The sequence below is a fragment of the Morone saxatilis genome, unplaced genomic scaffold, assembly GCF_004916995.1.
Source record: "Morone saxatilis isolate NCDOM2014 unplaced genomic scaffold, NCSU_SB_2.0 Contig8, whole genome shotgun sequence".
Taxonomy (NCBI): Eukaryota; Metazoa; Chordata; class Actinopteri; family Moronidae; genus Morone; species Morone saxatilis.
This window is the reverse complement of record NW_023340257.1, coordinates 16,497,799-16,514,429: the sequence shown is the minus strand read 5'-3', so window position 1 is coordinate 16,514,429 and position 16,631 is coordinate 16,497,799. Positions and strand designations below refer to the sequence as shown.

Below are 16,631 nucleotides of genomic sequence, written 5' to 3'. Positions count from 1 at the left end.
TCTCTCTCTCTTTCTTTCCTCCTCTACCCATCTCACCCACCTTTGTCTTGCTCCCCTGTCCGAATGCCCCTGTTTCTTTCATTCTCTGTACCTTCCCGCAGGAGACGGACGTACTGGAGGAGGAGAAGGCAGAGCTGGAAGCTGAGATCTCTGAGCTGCAGAAGGAGAAGGAGCGCCTGGAGTTTGTCCTGGTGGCCCACCAGCCGAACTGTAAGATCCCATACCAGGACCAACCGCAGCAGGGCTCATCGCAGCTCCCTCCAGTCCAGTCCCAGCTCCCTCCCCAGACCTTACGACCTCCTGTCTCCATTGTGGGGTTGGCTGTGAAGGAGGACCCTTTCTATCCGCCTCCTGCCTACACAGCCCATCCAGCCTCCACACAGTCCCAGCCTCTGGTTCAGCAGCAGCAAGTCCAGCAGCCTCAGCCAGGGATAATGCAGGAGGTAGAGTTTTCTAGTTCTTTCTATGGCTCAAGCGAGCCAGCACCAGGCGGGCCATGCCTTATGGCCAGCGACGGTGGTGGTGGTGGTGGTAACCATGACGATGCGGCCATTGGCAGCTACAACACCTCATACACATCTTCATTTGTGTTCACCTACCCAGAGGGAGCCTGCGGGGTCAGTGCCAACCAGCGGAACAGCAGTAGCGAGCAGTCATCTGATTCCCTGAACTCGCCTTCGCTGCTGGCACTCTGACTGACCGACAGACACACGTGTACACATATCAACACACACACACAATATGCTCGCTGGAAATAGAGGCTGAGGCAAGTACATGCACAGTACCTATCAGTCAGAGGAAAAAAAACAAAAAACAAACCAACGACCAATCATTTGTTTCTGATTGGCTTAAAGTTTACACATTCTGAAATGCATTCCAATTAAGAGCCATATAAATAGTTGCACATGAATTACATTAGATCTAACCTTTAACATAATAAATCATTTCTTGTTTTGTATTATTGGAATATCTGCAACTGGACAACGCAAGTGAATAAAAACTTGAGTCACAAAACAACAAAAAAAAGTCCAAGTTGCCAATCTTGATCTCGATCGAAGATATTCAACATGTACAGTACATTGAGTGAGATACCACAAGCTCACTTTACACTCCAACAAGCACCAGTGCCCCCACCTTGTTCCCTCTGGCGGTTGCCCCTTTTCCAGTGCACTTGCTCTCATCCTTTTCCATCCTTTTTCTCCCTTCTTCCTCTCGCTGAATGTATTTGTGCAAGTCTGAAATAGCGACGAAGGACGCTTTGTTCAGGGTCTTTTCTTGTGGGAGACAGACAGCTGATTTCTCACTCACCTCTAACCCTTCATCTGCTCGACTTCCCTCTGCTTCCTCATTTGCTTCTCGGACTTGACAAGTTGGGGATCTGAGTAACACAGCCTCCACTAAATCTTGTGCTTGTCTTCTCGTTTTAAAAACAAAAATTCTTCTGCCGTCTACCTGCCATGCGACCCATCTCTGCCCATCTCTTTTTCTCCTCTTCTGTCTCTGTGTTTCTCCCTCTGAAGTCTTCGACCCCCGAGAGCCCGAAGACCCCCGAGAGCCCTTGGGACCTTGAGTGAGTGACGGCCCAACTAACACGCCCTTTTGCACCCTCTCATACAAGGACATGGATGCAACCCCCCCCCCTTCCCCCTCCCAAATACAGAAGAACCTTTTTTCTTGGAGCGCATTGCTCAAAGAGGAGCCTTACAGTGAACAGCAGCTAAATACTTATATACACGCACATAGACGCATAATTGATGAACGCAAAATGCAAGACAGACGCCACTGTCTTCTGCTGAGCCATTTTTCAATGTTCACACAACGATTAAACACATCTTATATTGTGAGGCCGGTTAAAAGTGAGGATGGAGAGAGATTTTAAGCAGGAAGGGAGGAAGGAAGTGCAACCGAGCTTGACAGACTCAGATGGAGAGACGATGGATAAAGAGGATGACTCCCATCCTGGCCATCAATTCTTGGAACCAAAAGCTGAAAACAAAGAAAGAGCTAAATGTTAAAAACAAAGAAAAAAAGAAAAAAGAGAGAAAGAAAGAAAAATCCTGCTCTTGCCAACTGTGTGGAAGGGTGACCTCAGTAAAAACACCTCCATACCACAGAGCCTCATCACCCTGGGCCTACATGCGCACATCCACACCATCGCTTTGAAGTCTCTGAACTGAAGATACAGACGTTTTGTTGCAGCGCAGCAGCTCCGTGTATTGCTCAGAATCAATCAGATGTGAACCGATGCCTTTATTTAGAGGAGAGACGTTTCCTTTTTTTGTAGTGATTCAGACAACCTCTAAACGTTGGGCTCAGTGGTCTCTGTACCTCCCCTGTTCTCTCAGCGGAGACAAGGCGGGGGTGCGTTTATTGTGAGTGCGTCCACTCTGAGGCACCTGGCCCGTTTATTTCTTTCTTTATTGAGGTTGATGTGGAGAGTGAGCACAAAGCAAGACCTGGAAACAAAAGGGGAGAACATGTTGGCTGATGTTGTGGAGTGAGCGTCCTTTCTTTGCCTGTGAATTTGTACAATTTGTTTTTCCTGTATGTTTGAGTGAGATTTGTTATATATTTTAATGTCTATGTTTGTTTGTGTGTTTGATTGTTTTGCATTGACCTCTGCTTTCATTTGTACTGTTGCCGTTTCTTGGTTTTGTTTGTTTTGTTTTTTATTTTTAATGGGGAGATTTCCTTATAACTGTTACTTTTATTATTGCATTGTAACAATTGTTTCATTATTTTATTGTATTTTCATTTGGCAACTTTGGAGGCATGTTGTGCACTACAAAAAAAATCGAATTATAATATCTTTATGCATATACATATATACAGGTAACATGTATATATAAGTGTATGTACCATGATTGTAAAGTATGAATGTCTGCAGATCTAAATGGGATATTTTTGTCAATGAAGAACAAGATAAAATGTTACTGAGGTTTAGTTTTAAAATGAATATTTTTCTAAAGGAACAAAAAAAAAAAAAACTATAATAAATTTAAAGTACTGCCCTGTCCCTAAACATGAAGCACGATGTCACTGCCTCTATCAATGTGTATTTATGTTTTATAAACAATATAAAGCACTATCCAAGTTACATTCAATGTATGTTTATAATTATGATGTTAGAAGGTTGTGGTAACGCCTTTGTTTTGTTTGTTTGTTTTTTCTCTGTGAGGTCTGTCCCAATGCTACTGACCCCTTAATGCCACTTGATCCTTAGCAGACGCAAAATGAGGGAAAAAAACTAGTGTGATTGAATGTCAATACACATATTAAAAGTGTTCAGACTACAACATAATGACTAAACTGTTTCATTTAAGGACAAAGTATTTCATACGTAGTATGCCTTTGTGTCCAGTATAAACATATCACTCAATAACATTGTTATTTCCTAACTGCAATGTGTGTTTGAAGGATAACCACAGTTTTAGCCTTGTTATGAACATTATCATGTTAAAGTTTACCCATTCTTGTAGTCAAGCAAATATGTTGTCTAACTGACATAAAAAACATCTTGCGATTGTATTTGCTGGATAAAAAGCTTTATTTTCAATAAATAAAAAATGTTTATTCAAAACAATGGCTAGATTAATGATAGAATGTTTTGCTCAAACGTGGCTCTCGGTGGTCAGAAAATGGGCAGACCTCATTTTTTAAATGTTGGACTGTGTTTGTACAGATGTTGGAGATGCCTTTTGATTTTTCTCCAAATGCAAATGTGATGAGAATATGTTCTGGTGAAAGATTAAGCATAAAACATATTCACGAGTTCTCATGTATATAGGTTTTTGTGGTGCTACTTCTAGTATACTATAATGACGAGGCAGTTTCACATTGTATGGTGGAAGGTTTTACATTGCTGTTACTGAGGCTCCAGACAAATGAACGCACATTTAGAGTGGCAGCCAATAACAGTGAATTCCCAGCAGCTGAAGCTCTGAGAGCCCAGTAATCACTCTATGATTACATCATGATTTAATGTCAATTGCCTGATACATCTTTTAGTGTGATAAACAGATCTCAGAGGGTCCTCGTACTGTACCTGCACTCCACACGTACGCCCCTGATCACCACACAACATAACAGACTCATTCTTTCATCTAATTTCTTTGCCTTGGATTTAATTGAAGCTGTCTGAATTTACTTTAAATATTTTGTTTCTGCAATCACAAATGGTTTGCTAATGAATTGGAATAGGTGACATGCAAGGAAAAAGGAGAACTATTTAGCTACCAGCTATGAGACAGACAAACTGCCTGCACCCACCTGTACTGTACAATGGCAACGTTAGCGTGAACTGAACAAGAGCTTTCCTATTTTTCTATGAGATGAATGTTGCTATGTATTTCTATTTTTCCACAAGTCTCATATACACTCTGATATCATATTTTCCCTGGTATGAAATGCAATACTTATTATCCTCTTGGATACACATAATGTAGCAAATCACACAGTGCTCAAACTGACTGCTACTATATGTCAAGTGTGATGATGTATTGCTTTAATCATCATTTTTTTCTTACAACATTAAAAGTTATCTAATAATTATACCATTTAATTTTGAGACAATCTTCATGAAGAAATTGTGTAACAATATCTTAAAAAACTATTTTTGTTCCTCCACTTCAATAAGCCAATGCTTCTTTTCTAATCCATGACGTTTATCAATGTTTCATCACTTTTTGTAACATGTTACTCTGTATTTCTTTTTTTCTGGGAGCAAAGGTTGCAATTTTGTCACATTTAAAAACAGATGATATATGATTTGATACATTTTGAGGTTACAGCAGTGAAAGGCCCAAAGAAACTTTGTGCTAGATGTGACAATGTCAGACTTAAATGGCAGGTCACTTAGAGCACATGGATAATTACATAACTAACTCATGAAGGTGCTCTGATATCAAATAATCTGTTTATTTCTGTGATTATAATTTAAGATAACTAGTTTTCTGCACATTACTAGAACTAAGTATTGTTTACTCATTTTTATTACTTTTATTTACTTTGACTCATGAAGAGGACCAAAGTGTACGACAAATTTGCCACTTTTGCAGTCCCATGTCTGTGTCCATATTTCAGCTTCTGGTCCTTTTTGTTATTCTTCCAAGGTTTACATGATAAAAAAGCTTTTTTGTCGGTTTCTAGACTGCAAAAGCTGGGTGAGCTGTCTCTTTTAATGATGGTTTGACCAAATGCCATCCATTTCCAATTTGTGAAGAAATTACATAAATAAACAACATATTATAACTTTAACTTTTAAATGTTTGACCTTCATTGATTAGATTTTTCTTGTGTGTGTCTTCAGTGTTGGGCTAGTTACTCAATTTTTTTTAATTATGACTCATTACTCTTGTCAAAAGAAGTAATATTACTTTATCTTTTTACTCTCTGCCATCAGTAGTTAGTTACACTACTAGTTATATTACTTTTTCTGTTTGGTAATTGTGCCCCTTCTCCCCAAAATTCTGACTTATCACAATTAAAATCCAGTTTTGTTTGTTAAAATCAACTGTAGTATTATTACTGATAACTTAAATGTATTAGTAACACTACTCAACTGGGGAAAGTACTCTTTTACTTTAATATTATTACTAGTAATGACTTACAGCTCAACACTGCATGTATTTTCTTTTTTAAAGTCAGTTACCATCTTTGTTACATGAATTGAGACTGTGAACAATGAGCATGGACCTATGTATACTATTTAGGACTGCAACTAATGATTATGTTCTTGATTAATCATTGATTTCAGAAAATGTCATAAAATGTGAAGTAAAAAATGCCCATCACAATTCTCCACATAGAATTGTATTAAATGCCTTGCACACACTAAAAGTTTAAGCTGACAACATAACAAAATATTCCCAAACTATTATATTTAGACATAAACAGTGGCAAAACATGTATTGGCAAGGCTTATAAAATATGTTACATATATATAATGTTATATTAGTAATCAGAAAAATAGCACCTTTATAAAAACACATCATTTATATATTTAAAATGACTATAATCAATATTTTCTATTTTAACAAAATGCTTTTATGACTGCTTGTATTTTACATGGATCATTGTGATGAACTCACAGATATTTATCACTTCACTCTATCCTTCCCCTTGGCCCTACAGGGTTTTTATAGCCTCATTGTGCTGGTTTTACAGGCCCACTACTGGTCTGATTCACTCAAACTGCTCCCATAGTGTCGTTTTCGGCCTAAGCAGATGTGTTCAGCTAACTATCATACTGACATACTGGAGCATTTAGCGGCTAACAACCCAGATATTTCCCTCAGGAGTTGGTGGGATTAAAAGGAGAGTGAATAGTGGACTTACAGAAACATCCCTCCAGATGAACGAATGTGTCTCTGTATCTGCTGCTGACTGTTAAACGATAAACAGGTTTAAAAGGTGTACCTGTCGTACTTAAAGAAATACAGACACTGAAAACAACTGATAAGAGAGCTAATGGCAGTGTGCAGTAACTTCAGAGTGAGTGCGCAGTCTCTGTTGCTCTCTAGCGTCCACACTTTAAAATTACACGACACTTTTATTTTTTAATTTTTTTTGCGCTTCTTGGCGGAAGTTGCGTCACAGGACCGGACGTAGTTGACGTCGGCACACATTTGTTGTAAACATGGCGTCCGTGACAACAGGTGAGAGCACAAAGGCCCGGCTGAACAACGAGCCAAACCTGTCTGTGTTTCAGTGTGTGTTCGACTTTAGGCACCGCGGCGGGTCTGGAGGCCGTGTGGACCGGGTTAGGACCGGGTTAGGACCGGGTTAGGACCGGGTTGGTTCCGAGTGGATGACGCTGCGGGCCGGTACCGCTAACACAATGCTAGTGCTGAATGCTAACAGTGATGCAAAAAGAAAATGTGATTCCAGCTTTCACTGATTCAAGCAGACGTAAAGGAGGAGCTGTGAGCTGAGTTGGTGCTTGTTTTCATCTTTGAATTGGCTCATTGGTTAGGTCATCGTGTCGCGCTAACGTGAGCTAACCGGCACTGAATCGATACCAGGTTTCATTTAAATTCAGTTTCACACCTAATTTAGTGTCTTCCTCTAAAATCTCGCTTTATTATCTTACAATACCTCTTATTTCGACACACACGTCGTTTGTGGTTCTGCCTTGTTCGGGCGCCAAATGAGATGTTAGCCACAGTGTGAGGTTCGTCTCAGTGTATCTGTGAGTTCATCACTATCAGTCTCTGTGTGTTACACTGAGCCATTGTTGTGGCAGCTGCTGTGCACCCATCACTCTGTATCTATAACTCCAGACACAAGCAGCTCATGGTTGGTGTTATAAATAACCTCCAGCTGGCCCTGGTCAGCATGTGTTAGACCCCTGAGTGCTGCTGTCTCCTCAGGTTTACGTCTCCCGCTGGCCTAGCTCTGACTGTAGTCTACAGTCGTATACAGTCACAACAGTATGTGTTTGAGTAACAGGCAGAATTACTGCTAAAGTAATCCCTTCATTGATTAGACGGCCATCAGAAAATGATGAAACAATTCTGATCATTGCTCAGTGTCAGGACTAAAGCAGAAAAGTATATACTGGTCTCAGCTTCTTACATGTGTGGATTTTCCCTGTTATATATATATATAATTATAAATTAAATACTTTTGGGGTTAGGACTGTGAGGTCAGACTAAACAAGTACTTTGAAGATGTAACTATGGGTTTTGGGGATTGCTGTGGGCATGTTTAGACACTGTATACACTCAGCAAGGATAGATTCATCTAATAAATAGAGAGAGTTTTTGTAATTAATTAAATTAATTGTAAACGTGTTCATTTCTGTTGTATGTTTGCTAACAGTGTCTTTATTTTTATTTATTAAGCCACCTCAGAGTGGATTCAGTTTTTTAAAGATGCTGGGATCCCAGCCGGCCTCGCAGTCACTTACGCCGTCTCCTTCGTGGACAACAGGTAAGCTATTGCCTCTTTGTTTTGCAAACGTGCTGCGTTGTGATCACATGAATTTCCTTTGCACCCTCACATCAGACTGTAGCTGAAACTCAGTTCATTGTCCTGCTAAGGAGCAGTGGACCGTCTCTTTCATTAACCGAGCAGTGTCATTGTAACCAACTGATTGGTTTCAGTCGATCATAAAGATACAATATGTGATGATAAACAACATAATCATGACCTACAAGTGAAAACATGACACCAGAAACAAGGTGGATGAGTTTGGATTATTATCCCTCCTCTGAGAAGCAGAAACCAAATCCAGTAGGCAGCGTAGTGTTGTCTACACAAATCACAAGTGCATTCATCCATAATGGCCAAAATAACTAGGGATGAACAGGTTATGGAAAATAACACAACCAGTGTTAAAGCTGCTATTTAAATGTTATTTTCTGTAAATGTAGCTGTGTTCTCTTTTACTAAGATGATACTAAAGAGAAAATGTTTATTAATTTATTGTAGTTCAGCTACAATTCTGACTGACTTTACCAACAAATAAAATTTGTAAGAATACATTAAGTCCTGTATCCGTCCGTCAAACTCCAGACAACCACACAGAGACATCAATGAAAACAATTTAACAAGGCGTGTATCAGTCTGCTTCCAAGTAAGCTCTGGTTTGGTTAATTTTTGTTGAATACAAAGTGGTATAACCATGTTTTTTGTTTTATTTTTTGATGATGTGAGATTGTATGAATTCAAAAGCTAAATCAGCTTGTTTGATTCATTTGGTAATTGTAGCAGCTGTCACGGCTGTCAGTTTACCTGTTGTTGTTTTTCTTTGATACAGACCAAAGGAACATGAGTACATACAATATTTAAATTTTCATGTCACTGCAGAATTCACAAGAACATGCTGATGGACCTGAGTAAAGACATCATGATGGACCTCGGCATTACAGTCATTGGCGACATCATTGCCATTCTTAAACATGCCAAGCAGGTCTACAGGCAGGTGAGATCGGAGTTTCATGTTCTGATTACATTTAAACGTTGAAAACGGATGGTGCATTGTCATTGGTGCAGGTATTAGCAACCAAAATGCTGCTGCAGTGTCTCCACTGTGAATTCAGTCATGGGGAATGGATGTCTTTGAAAGTCACTGCTGTCTGGTCGGTGAATCACAGTAGACTATGAGTTTATATAACCTCTGTATTATGCACTCCCTCTTCAGGACATGTGCAAAATGGCCACAGACGCCATCTCCTCAGGACAGACCAGTGTTAAAGCTGAGCTCCGAAGAACTGCAAATACTCGTAAGTATCTACATTTTACTTTCCTACGTTGGCCATTATTAAAACATATTTTCATTAGTTGGAGGGATTTATTTTCAGATTGAAGTTTAGGGTCATAACAGAGTGATCAGTGGTGAATGATGCATTTTATTTCATTTAAACTTTATCATTTCTGTTGCTTGTTTCTGAACCAACAATAAAGCAACGGCTATCTTTTATTGCTGCTTTATTGTTAGACAGACTCATGAGATATTTACTGTCCTGATTTTATTTTGAAGGATAGCATAAAAGGGGCTCGAGCAGTACAAAAGCTGTATTTGTCACAGTTATGTCAGGTAATAGGGCATAATAAAGGGTAATTGTCTCCATTAGGAGATAAAAATAGATCAGCTTAGTCTAATGTTAACAGAACAAACTGCATCTTTTAGTTTGTTGGCCTCAGTGCCAGTTTATACAAGACCTTCTTCAGTCCTTCACGGCGTGTTCCTGTTAAACGCTTTTAATTTTGGCATGTCTAGAAAGGCCTCACACATTTCAGAAGACAACTGTGAAGCCCAGCTGTCCTCTGATCTCGTCTTGGGGACAGAACATGAAGAGTTCCTGTAGGAAACAAGCTAAATCACAACTACTTTTCTCTCTTTTTTTTTTTTTTCTTCTTCTCAGCTGCCACTCGTATGATTGCCAACGCTTTGAGCAATGATTCTCCGCCAGCCACTCCAGCCCGTCGACCTGACAACCGCCTGTCCGTCACAGTGTCCAACGTGCAAGCGAATAAGAGTGGCAAAGCAGGTAGATATTCTGGAATATTAATAATATTTCCTGTCTCCCTGGAGCCATGAGTCGTATGTTTTTCTTACCTCTGTTTAATCCTCGTGTACCCACCACTTTGTTTGTCAGTTGTGAGTCAGCCAGCCGATGAGGGGAACGGTTTGCCAGCAGTGAAGCGCCGACGCGTGACAGCTGAGATGGAAGGCAAGTACATCATCAACATGCCCAAAGGCACCACGCCTCGTACACGCCGCATCCTGAGCCAGCAGGCCAAGAAAGGTAGGCCTGACCCAGTGGCCTCGCCGACAACACGCTCGAATACAAAGCTAATCAATACTAAACGTTGTTATGGACTTCTTTCATACTAAAACTCAATCAGGTGACTCAGGGCTGATGAACGGAGCCTGTTTGACCTTCATTCATTTCTGTCATTATTTTAATCCCGTTACTAATACTTTCCATTGCACCAATAATTAATCCCTCTGTCAAAACTTGTTTCTTTCTTTGTCTCACACCACCTACATTTTACCTAGAAATCTTTGCCGGTAGTCCCTCTTTTGTTTCCCATGGCATGAATTCTCCGGTGGGTTCTGTCTCTGAAAAGAACAGCTCGTGTTTATTTTTGAGACCTAACTTGCTGTCTGTCACGGTTTTGGCTTCTGTCAGTATTTTCTTTCATTAAAAAATCTCAAGTTTATTCTTAACAGAAACTGAAAACACAATCATTTGTATTCCTGACCTGGATCACAGACAGCCAGAGTTACAACTAGGACGTCTGGGTCGAAGTTGCTTGTGGAAAAGCTTCAACATAGTGCAATACAATGTCAGTATTGAATATAAAGAATAGAGTATTTATGATAATAAATTACAGGTGTCTGATGTGTTCCACGACCCTCATTTTACATTACAACATTTTATTACATGGCTACTACATAATCATTTGAAAAGCTGTAAAGCTAAAGGTTTGGTATGATAAATGATACAGGTTTTATGATAGGTGATAGCTGGTAACTTGCAGCTAGATTTAGAGCCCATTTTGATTAGTCTTGCACACTGCAACACTTTAGGTTTTGTCTTAAAATGCAATGGGTTGCACAACAGAAGTAATATGATTTTCTTCAGTTTCCATCAAGATCATGTTCCTTTTTCTTTGTTTTGTTTTATTTTATAGCTAATGAGTTATCAAAACATGAACCAAACCTTTCACAGTCAAGCTGTCACAATCATTTCTAGTAAATCTTTCTGATTGCATATTGCTCTTCCCCTTAAATAGGTTTGAAACGCACCTCTGTGTTTGCGAGACTTGGGGCTGAATCCAAGGCAGACACAACAACAAGCAATAACAAGGTGAGACAAGCCAGTATATTGCGGTAGCTCTGTCTGTATTGTGTTGTATTGTATTAGATGCAGGCATAAAGAGGAGTAGTGTGCTCATAATGCTCATGTTTGGCAGCCCACCGGTGTGTTCAGTCGTCTGGACAGAGGGGCGGAAGAGGATCAGAGGTTGAGGGCAGGCAAAATGGCTGCAAACATGGATGTAGACGACGAAAACGACAGTGACGGAGAAGGCTCCGTCCTCCAGTACGCTGGTGTCCTCAAGAGACCGCCTCCCTCCCAGAAAAAAGAGCCAGCTACAAAACCAGCCCCGACTACCCTGCGGCGCCTGGGAGGCAAATTCAAACTACCTCCCTCTGACACTCCAACCTCCTCCTCTACTCCTAATGGCCTCCCCCCTGCCAAGATTAGTGTGCTTCAGAGACTGGGCAAGCTCCCTGCAACACACCAGGGAAAGGCTGTGACACCCACACCTGCTGACACACAGGACAACAGGGTGACCACCAGCACCAGGCCCAGAGCTCAGGAGAGACTGACCGTAGAAGGCCCCAAGGTCAGCAGCAGCACCGGGGCCGCTGCAGGAGGAGGAGAGTCTCTAGGCGCTCAGATGGACGTTAGGGCTGTTAGTGTTTTTAAGAGACTGGGCAACAAGAAAACCTAACGCACACTGTAAATCCCTAAAAAGTTATTCAGACTCTTTCTATATGTCCTTTATAGAATTTGTATCACCACCTTTTTGCATTTATCCTGGCAACACGCAGGACTGCAGATTAAAGTGGGTTTTTTGTGTTCAGCCTGAGTCAGGGCACAAAATTAGCACCAGCCACCAGCCAAATGCTGGTATAATACACCTACAATACACCTACAATACACATCCTTCCCCAGCCAAAAAAAATGGCATCAATGTATTGAGTGGCTGGTAAAATTTGAGCATTCACTAGTCATTTGGCGGGTAGTTAATTTTGCACCCTGGCCTGCGTGTATGGACGATTTTAATGCTGCATTTTGGCTTTAGGGTTACTCTAAGATAGAAATAGATGATTTTTTTTACACATTAGTCAAGCTGCCATTGGAAAATCATCTTTGTTTAGTGTCCAAGCTTTTAATTTGAGGACTCAAAGTTCTCTGTGTATTATTTGCGCAACCAGAAAGCTATTTATCATGTCTCAGTCATATCTGCCATTTATAATTTTTTTTTATATATATATATTTAACTATATTTGTGAGCTTAAGGCATGAGCATGACGTCAACCAGGCTGCCATAATGGCGGTTTTAATTTCACCCTGTAACTCCACTTATAAGGATGCTGCTGCCCAAACTCCGTTTTTAGATATTCGTCCTCAATGGATGCAGTCGAGTAGTTGAAAATGTTCCTCCAGGATTAAGTATGTGGTAACTTTGTTGATATTTGCCTGAAAAAGAATAATTTCTTTTAAAGAAGATGTAATGTAAAAGGTACAGATAGAAGCTTGTTTTCACACCTCAGGCAGTTCAAGTTTATTCTTCAAGTAAAGAACACAAGACAGCCGTCGGACTTGAGACTAGCTTTGAGGCGATAGTTAAGTCTTTCTATTTCTTGTTACCTTCATCACCTTAAAATTACCTCCTCTAGCATAAAAGTGTTGATGAAAGGCTTCTTAATTTCAGCGAGTGAAAAAGTAAACTCAAATGGTTACACAGAACGACCTCTATGAACTCTTGAATAAAGGAAAAGCATCGCACCTCCTCCTCTTCTTCTTCTGCGCTTTGTGGTGTAGAATTTCTCACCTCTGAACATGTCAGCTTTTCTACCATAGGACTGAACATTTTCTATAAACCACCTACTTGAAGGCCGGAGCAGTAGAATATTGTTTATTTTGAAATGCAATGTATAGATTTGTTAGACTTGATTTGAGACAGCACAGAATCTGTTCTGCTGCATATTTTTCTATGTGGGCATTCTTGTATCATGAATCCATGTAAAGAAAATCAGAGATGCCATCAGACCTGGTGTCGAGGGGCACTGTCAGTGTAAGTAGGAGGTCCACTTTTTACCCAGTATGGATCATTAACCAGCCCGCGTACTATGTTGGTCTGTCAGACTTCACACCAGAACTTTGTTACACTGTAAATATTTGAAATGTTTAAAATCACATTACGGAGTTTTTATTGTTTTAAAGAACAAAAAAGAGCAAAACACTCCACAAACTGTCATGATTTTTTTTAATGATATTGAGGGAGAAAAAGTGTGCTTGGAAACTGATTAAAAGAGAAAAAGGGTCCAAACGACTTGCTGTTCTTTTTTTCCTCTCTTTGAAGGAGGCATTTAAATCGCATGTCATTGCAACAAACTGTGCTTTCCAACTCTTTTAAGTATCGGCGTGACAGCAAAGTCGATATTTACATTCCCCTGGGAACATTTAGTTCATCATTTGTCAATAAACCTGTTAAACTCCCACTCCTCTCTCAGTGAGGTTGCTGCTGCGTAATGTGAGTTATGTTAATGATGTTTCATCAGAGGATGCATCTGTATACAGCTGCAGCCGGGGAAACACAACTGGCATCCAGTTCTTATCCATATTTTTATGACTATTTAATCATTTACATCCACATTTTTTACAGATAATTACAGGCAGATGTAGTTCTGCATCTTCCTTTAAATGAAAAGGAAAATGTCATCTTTTTTACTGATATGATGATCTTGAAGTACTACTTACACCTCTTTTACACTATCTGTTGGTACTGTGGGTATTAAAAAGCTCCGGTGATCCCCAAACATCATATTTGTTCACTGGTGTGATATTGAACACCTGATTTAAGACTTATCTGAGAGTACTTTCACTTTGAAGTTAAGCAGAAATGTATGCTAGTTTTTTTTTTATCATGCAGTGCTTGAAATAATAAGGGACATCATAATGGCTTGATATGACAACAATTTAACTGCCCATTAAGCATTTATAAGTACTATAAATATAGTTAAATTGTTTATAACACAGCATAATTTAGTTGTAAACAGTTTTAAGAGTTTTAGTTAATCAACAACTATAACATTTATCTGCAGCCACAGTATAAGTGGATGCTGGTTAATAAAAGATTAAAAAAAATACAATATCCTGAAGTTGTATGGAGGAGAAGTTATAATTATTGTAAATTATTATTATTATAAATTCTGTACACTAATAAACACTTAAAAAGTTCTTATATGTGCTTATAACCACATTATAGTATGTAATAAACATTTAATAAATGTTTAAATAGTGCGTATAAATACTAAAAGTAACAATTTATTCTTAATAGTGAGACAGAGAAATACTGTACATTAATAAACATTTAGCAAGTTTTTATCCAACTACATATATAGTGTGTTATATACAATGTATTATATATATGTATGTGTGTGTATATATATATATATATATATATTATTAAATGTTTATTATATAAATACAAATGATAGAGTCACACCGGCTCGGACGTCGCCCGGGTCAACAAGGTCCGCGTCAGGTGCTAGGGAACCAGGGCAACCTGATGAGAAATGTCGTTAAAGCTGAATTCCAGTTTTAGGGTTAAACCACCATAAAAGATAACTTCCTGTTGGCTACATAAGTTCAATAGTGTGTTTTTAATGCCACTTGAAAAAGATTGGATGATATTATTTAGTGCAGTGTGATTAAAGATTAAAGAAGAGGTGTCAAGCAGGAAAACTAAAATAAACACCTCCTTTATGGCACTTCATAAACTCAACTACAAATAGTTGGCAGTGATCCCTCTAATCTACACCATGCAGATGCCAGTAATTGGTGTTACTCTGATGTGACACTGCAGCTGTTTCGACCCTTTATATGGACACAACTTTCATCTCTATTCATGACAACACTGAGACAATACCAGTGTTTAATTGTACTCTAACACCTGTATGAATGCTGTATGTTAATCAATTATTCATGAGTGTTTTATTTTTATGCTGAGTGAAGTCTAAATGAGCCGGGAGGGGCTGATACACCATACAGATGTAAAACTACAGATGTTTACATGACAAACTGAGAGGATGGCCTGCTCCTGGACTGAAGTAACCTCATGTGAGACTTTCCTCTGCTGCTCATGAACCAGATGAATCACAACCTTCACACATACGAGGTTGCTTATAAATCTGATGGAAATAAGGTCGCAACCTTGAAGAGAAGAATGTAACATATGTGTGTGAGTGCGATATGATTGGCTGGTGGGCTGCAGGTTCAACCACACGTCACATCAAAGAAGGAGTGTAATTGACACAATGTCCCATTGAGGTCGCTGTCTCCCTCCTCCTCCACCTCCTCCTCTGCTCCCTGCAGCCTCTTGCTGTCCATCTGCTGGAAACCTCCAGTTTCACTATAATCGAAAGGGGAGATGCCACTTAAAGTAAAAGCTGAATTAGCATGCATCAGCCTGTTTTCATTGTGACACCTGCTCACGTCCAAACTATAGGAGTGACGTAATCTGCCATCTTTAATGAGGCTATTAAATAATAATTTAAATATTGTAAATATGGGAGGACTATGGCAGTGGATAGTGTAAACAGGGCGTACCCACTGCCTAACAGTCCAATACATATGCAAATAAGCTATTCTTTATAACCAGATATAAGTATTATTTTATCATTTATACATTTATTTTACCAAACTACAGTATCGATTTTAAATGAATCGATCATGTCTGAATATTTCTGCACGTTTCTTCCTTTTTATTCTTTTTCTGTCCTGTAAAATCTGGACTGCAGCAACGCCTCACGACTCTTCTCTTTTTTCCCTTCTCCCTTCCCACAATGCTGTGCGGTAGAGGGGCTGTGTAAAGTGTGTGCGCTGTTTGTGGTCCTGAAGCTGCGCGTGCCTCTGAGGTTGCTACCATAGAAATCCTCACGAGCATCCTTCCGCGAGAGGACTCAGTTGTTGGTTTTTTTTCTTCTTCCGACGATCGGAAGAAAATTCAGGATGTTCCTGTCAGTTGTTCAAGCCTCGTTTATCCGCTTGTGACCGCAAAACATTTCATTTATTACATTTTTATTTGACGTTTTTACGTTTATTCTTCAAGCACAAGCTCTCAACCCGGTTTCTGAAGCCGTTTTCTGTTGTTTTTTCGAGGCTCGTCGACTCTCCGGTGCCGCCGCCTGCCCAGCCGCCTTTGCCGCTCCGTCCCGCATCCTTTATGCACAGCACGCTGCTCCGGTCCTCCCCAACTAAACACACATTCGTGTCCGAGCACCATGGCCCGCTGCCGGCGCTTTCACTGAGAGACATGGAAGCCAAACAACACCCGATAAAGAGCCTAAAAAGCTACCCGGAGACCGGTGGCCGGAGCCTGGC

At 39.9% G+C, this 16,631-nt stretch overlaps 3 protein-coding genes across 8 annotated transcripts in view; all 3 read left to right on the top strand.

Annotated features, from left to right (window-relative positions):
• fosb (FBJ murine osteosarcoma viral oncogene homolog B) overlaps nucleotides 1–5,256 on the top strand; it is a 9,039-nt gene extending 3,783 nt beyond the window's left edge. For 4 of the 5 annotated variants that reach the window (XM_035680108.1, XM_035680107.1, XM_035680110.1 and 1 more), the window contains exon 5: nucleotides 102–5,256. In XM_035680108.1, coding sequence (XP_035536001.1) covers nucleotides 102–695 — 594 coding nt within the window. In that variant the 3' untranslated portion in view covers nucleotides 696–5,256. The remainder of the gene's footprint in view (nucleotides 1–101) is intronic. The other variant, XM_035680111.1, reaches the window with a different exon arrangement.
• Nucleotides 5,257–6,594: 1,338 nt separating this feature from the next.
• Nucleotides 6,595–13,570, top strand: cunh19orf47 (chromosome unknown C19orf47 homolog). 2 transcript variants are annotated; one of them, XM_035680248.1, is made up of 8 exons: nucleotides 6,595–6,656; nucleotides 7,845–7,932; nucleotides 8,812–8,926; nucleotides 9,146–9,227; nucleotides 9,870–9,995; nucleotides 10,104–10,178; nucleotides 11,248–11,321; nucleotides 11,428–13,570. In XM_035680248.1, exons 1-8 carry the CDS (start codon nucleotides 6,638–6,640, stop codon nucleotides 11,968–11,970), a joined length of 1,122 nt encoding a protein of 373 aa, XP_035536141.1. In that variant the 5' UTR covers nucleotides 6,595–6,637; the 3' UTR covers nucleotides 11,971–13,570. The 2 variants fall into 2 exon arrangements, with proteins under 2 accessions (XP_035536141.1, XP_035536140.1); XM_035680247.1 differs by having other exon boundaries at nucleotides 10,104–10,253.
• Nucleotides 13,571–16,173: 2,603 nt separating this feature from the next.
• The window catches only part of ttc9b (tetratricopeptide repeat domain 9B), a 23,926-nt gene continuing 23,468 nt past the window's right edge, over nucleotides 16,174–16,631 (top strand). Inside the window, 1 exon segment of the mRNA XM_035679420.1 lies at nucleotides 16,174–16,631. This exon segment is cut by the window's right edge and continues 4 nt beyond it. Coding sequence (XP_035535313.1) covers nucleotides 16,474–16,631 — 158 coding nt within the window. The 5' untranslated portion in view covers nucleotides 16,174–16,473.

Bases quoted from the DNA above. Each gene is read 5' to 3' on its own strand.
- cunh19orf47 (XM_035680247.1), top strand. The intron at 8,927-9,145 runs GTGAGATCGGAG...CTCCCTCTTCAG, and splicing joins CCAAGCAGGTCTACAGGCAG to GACATGTGCAAAATGGCCAC. The intron at 11,322-11,427 runs GTGAGACAAGCC...CATGTTTGGCAG, and splicing joins CAACAACAAGCAATAACAAG to CCCACCGGTGTGTTCAGTCG.